Genomic DNA, 3,028 nt, shown 5'->3' on the forward strand with positions numbered 1-3,028 from the left:
TACATCAGGATGCATCCAGTTTCATCTTCGCTATTTTTTAACATTAAGTCAGGATGAATCCAGTTTCATCATTGCTATTTTTTTTTGCTGTCCATTTCACCTATACTAATTTTTAGTTGTCCATTTGAATCATATTTTAAAAATATTTGGATAAAGGACTCATTATTTTACGAAAAAAGAACCTACATTTAACAAAAGATATCCAACTATTCCATCAAAAGGAAAAACCCTATTTTCTTCTCTATGCATATCAGGCGTGATTTTTATTCATTAATATCCCAATCCCAACAGTCTTTCCTAAAATTTTCAGCAAAGATGACCCGCTTTTCGAAGCATTGGTGTGCATTAGCAGTTACATACTCGTACAGTCCTACATGTATTGCTGCTGCATTAGTAATTACATGCTCCTACATGAGATTATTAAGAAGACATCACATTAGCAGTGAAGATATCTCAAGCTAGTAGTAGCACTATTTACTTAACAGTGCTAGTATATGTCATTGCCATTGATATAATAAAAGAATTGCACAATTGACAAAAAGATATCACTTTCTCATTAAAACACCATTTTGTTTTTCTACATTTCAGTCAAAAAAAAAAAAAAAACAAAAAAAAAACTACTCTTTCCTAAAATTTTACCACTTCAATCATACACCATTGCACCCTACGTTACGTTACAACTAATTAGTAAAAACAAATCATGCGACTAAACACACGTACGAAACCGAAAACCACGTGATGACGGCCTAATTAGAAATTAAAAACTAGAATTAGTGGAGTGATTACTAATTAGTAATTATTGTAGGGTTTCACCGAGAAAACTCCATTCCAGATCTCTGTAAAAACCTGGATAATGATTTCATGGTGATAAGGAGAATTCAGAGATAAAAAGCATTGAAGAAGCTCTCTTAAATCATCTCTGGAGTAGATTTGTTTCTCCAAAATCATTTGCAGCATCGAATGTCGAAAATCAACGTACGGGTCATCAGAATCCTTCTCAATTGCTAAACTTTCATTGATTCCACCATACCCTTTCACCTTCTTATTCGGGTCACTTGAATAATCTGTAGGTTCGGGTTCTGAATAATAGCGTGGGGTTGTATCAAATGTGGTATTAGAATCATCTTCATCATCATTCAGAGATAGAGTTGATAAACCTGTACCTTTGTCCCATGAACTTGTCGACGAGTTACAAAGATCGGATTTTTTCTTCTTCTTCTTCTTGTTGATAGTTGAGGTTGATCTTGAAGATGATGATGTTGTTGTTGTTGAAGCTTTGATGATCCGATTGGGTCTTCTTATATTGGGTCTGAATATGTCGGCAAGCTTCAATTTTCTACAACTGCAACCTACGTTTACTGCTATTGTATTCTGTAATAGCTTTCTCCTGTTACTCGAAGACATTTTTTTCAGATACAAAAAAACAGAAGATTAGACTCTAAAAATAGACGATGCACAAGAAAAGAAATATCTGGGTATCTGGGGTGGTGGTGTGTTTGATAGAGATTGAGTGAACAACTCTTGTGGCTTTGGAAGTAAGTAAAGAGAAATAGAAAGAAAGAGAGAGTTTATATATACAGAAGATTTGGAGAAGCTTGGATTTTTAAGAGGGGTCTGGTGTGGTGATGAAAGATTGAAAGGGTCCTCCATAAATTGTGCATGTGAGCCTTAGGTGGGGTTTCCTTAGTTTTTTGCACTGATTTATTATACTAGTAGAACGAAAGAAAACGAAAATGCAATTTCTTATAAGATCACGGAAATAAATGCTGTATTGTATGAGTACAAAACGAATAAAAAATGAATTTTTCTTGTAGCCAACAAACGCAAGTTGTGTCCAATTTCGCTACATTTTATTATTTTTTTATTTTTTAAAAGCCTTCAAGAAGGCAAAGAGCTTACCTCAAATGGGGATAAAAAGGAAAACAAGACTGGTACAGATAGGTAAACCAAAAGGCAAGAAGAACATAAGTAAATATAAAAGACAACAAAGGGAAATAAAATGATAGAAACTACTGTTCCAGGTTGCTATAGAACAAAGGAGAACATCATCAAAGGCTAAAGGGGCTTCATCTACGACCAAACTACAAACCAACTGTAGGAGAACAAACCAAACCACGCGATAATTCTATCAAGATACGTAAATGCCGGGCCGACTTGAGAGTAACAAGAACTTGCACACCACAGAGGAAACGGCGCACAACATACCGCTCCCAAGCCCTCCGAGGAGTTCTGGCTTAAAGGAAAAGTGTCACGCTTCTCATCAGAAGAATGATATAAATAATACTGTAAATCCGAAGATTTGCAGCTAAGAACATAAACATCAGTAACAGAATCTGCCCCGAGAGAAATTGATGATAGGACCACAATATTGCCATTAACACAGAACAAATAGCTAACAAAAAAACCAAGAAGAACATCAAACACATACTCATTCCTCATCCAAGCAATCCCCTTGTGATCATCAACAGAATGCATCCTACACTCGTAACAGATATATGTACTTACTGCCCAAGCCCTCGCCGAAGGAGTAAAATGGATTAAAGGTCTGATGTCGAGGTATATCAGATAGAAGTGCAAACTAAAGTCTTGGAAACAATCACAATTGTTTAAGATACCAGACTGATTGTAAGGGAAGAACATAGCTAAAAGATCCTTCGAATACCTCCAGGAAGCGAAAAGAATACATATAGCCATCCAACAAGACCAAACGTACCTAGTAATAAAAAGCTCCTTATACCCATGCCAAATATAAGAATTTCCAGCCCAAATCCCCAAAGGTGTAGACTGACTACAGTAGTGGAAAATGGATTTTTTAAGGCTGCTTGCCATTTATAAGAAAGACTTCCCCGGGGCTTTCTTAATGGGTTGGGCTTCCTACAGTAGACGTTTGTGATCAAAATAAAATCGAGTTCCCTTAACAGTCGTTATACTAGTGGGCTTCCCTAGAAACTGGTTTACGTTGTTCGAGATTTGGTTTCTTATCTCAATCCCAACTCTGCCTCTTCCCTAATAACTGCGCCCCCTCTTC

At 36.3% G+C, this 3,028-nt stretch overlaps 1 protein-coding gene across 1 annotated transcript; it reads right to left on the reverse strand.

Annotated features, from left to right (window-relative positions):
• Positions 1–599: 599 nt before the first annotated feature.
• On the reverse strand, positions 600–1,710 carry LOC113323274 (transcription repressor OFP8-like). Its single transcript, XM_026571561.1, has one exon. The coding sequence runs from the start codon at positions 1,402–1,404 to the stop codon at positions 790–792; it is 615 nt and encodes a 204-aa protein (XP_026427346.1). The 5' UTR covers positions 1,405–1,710; the 3' UTR covers positions 600–789.
• Between the last annotated feature and the right edge of the window lie 1,318 nt (positions 1,711–3,028).

This window comes from Papaver somniferum, chromosome 11, assembly GCF_003573695.1.
Source record: "Papaver somniferum cultivar HN1 chromosome 11, ASM357369v1, whole genome shotgun sequence".
NCBI lineage: Eukaryota > Viridiplantae > Streptophyta > Magnoliopsida > Ranunculales > Papaveraceae > Papaver > Papaver somniferum.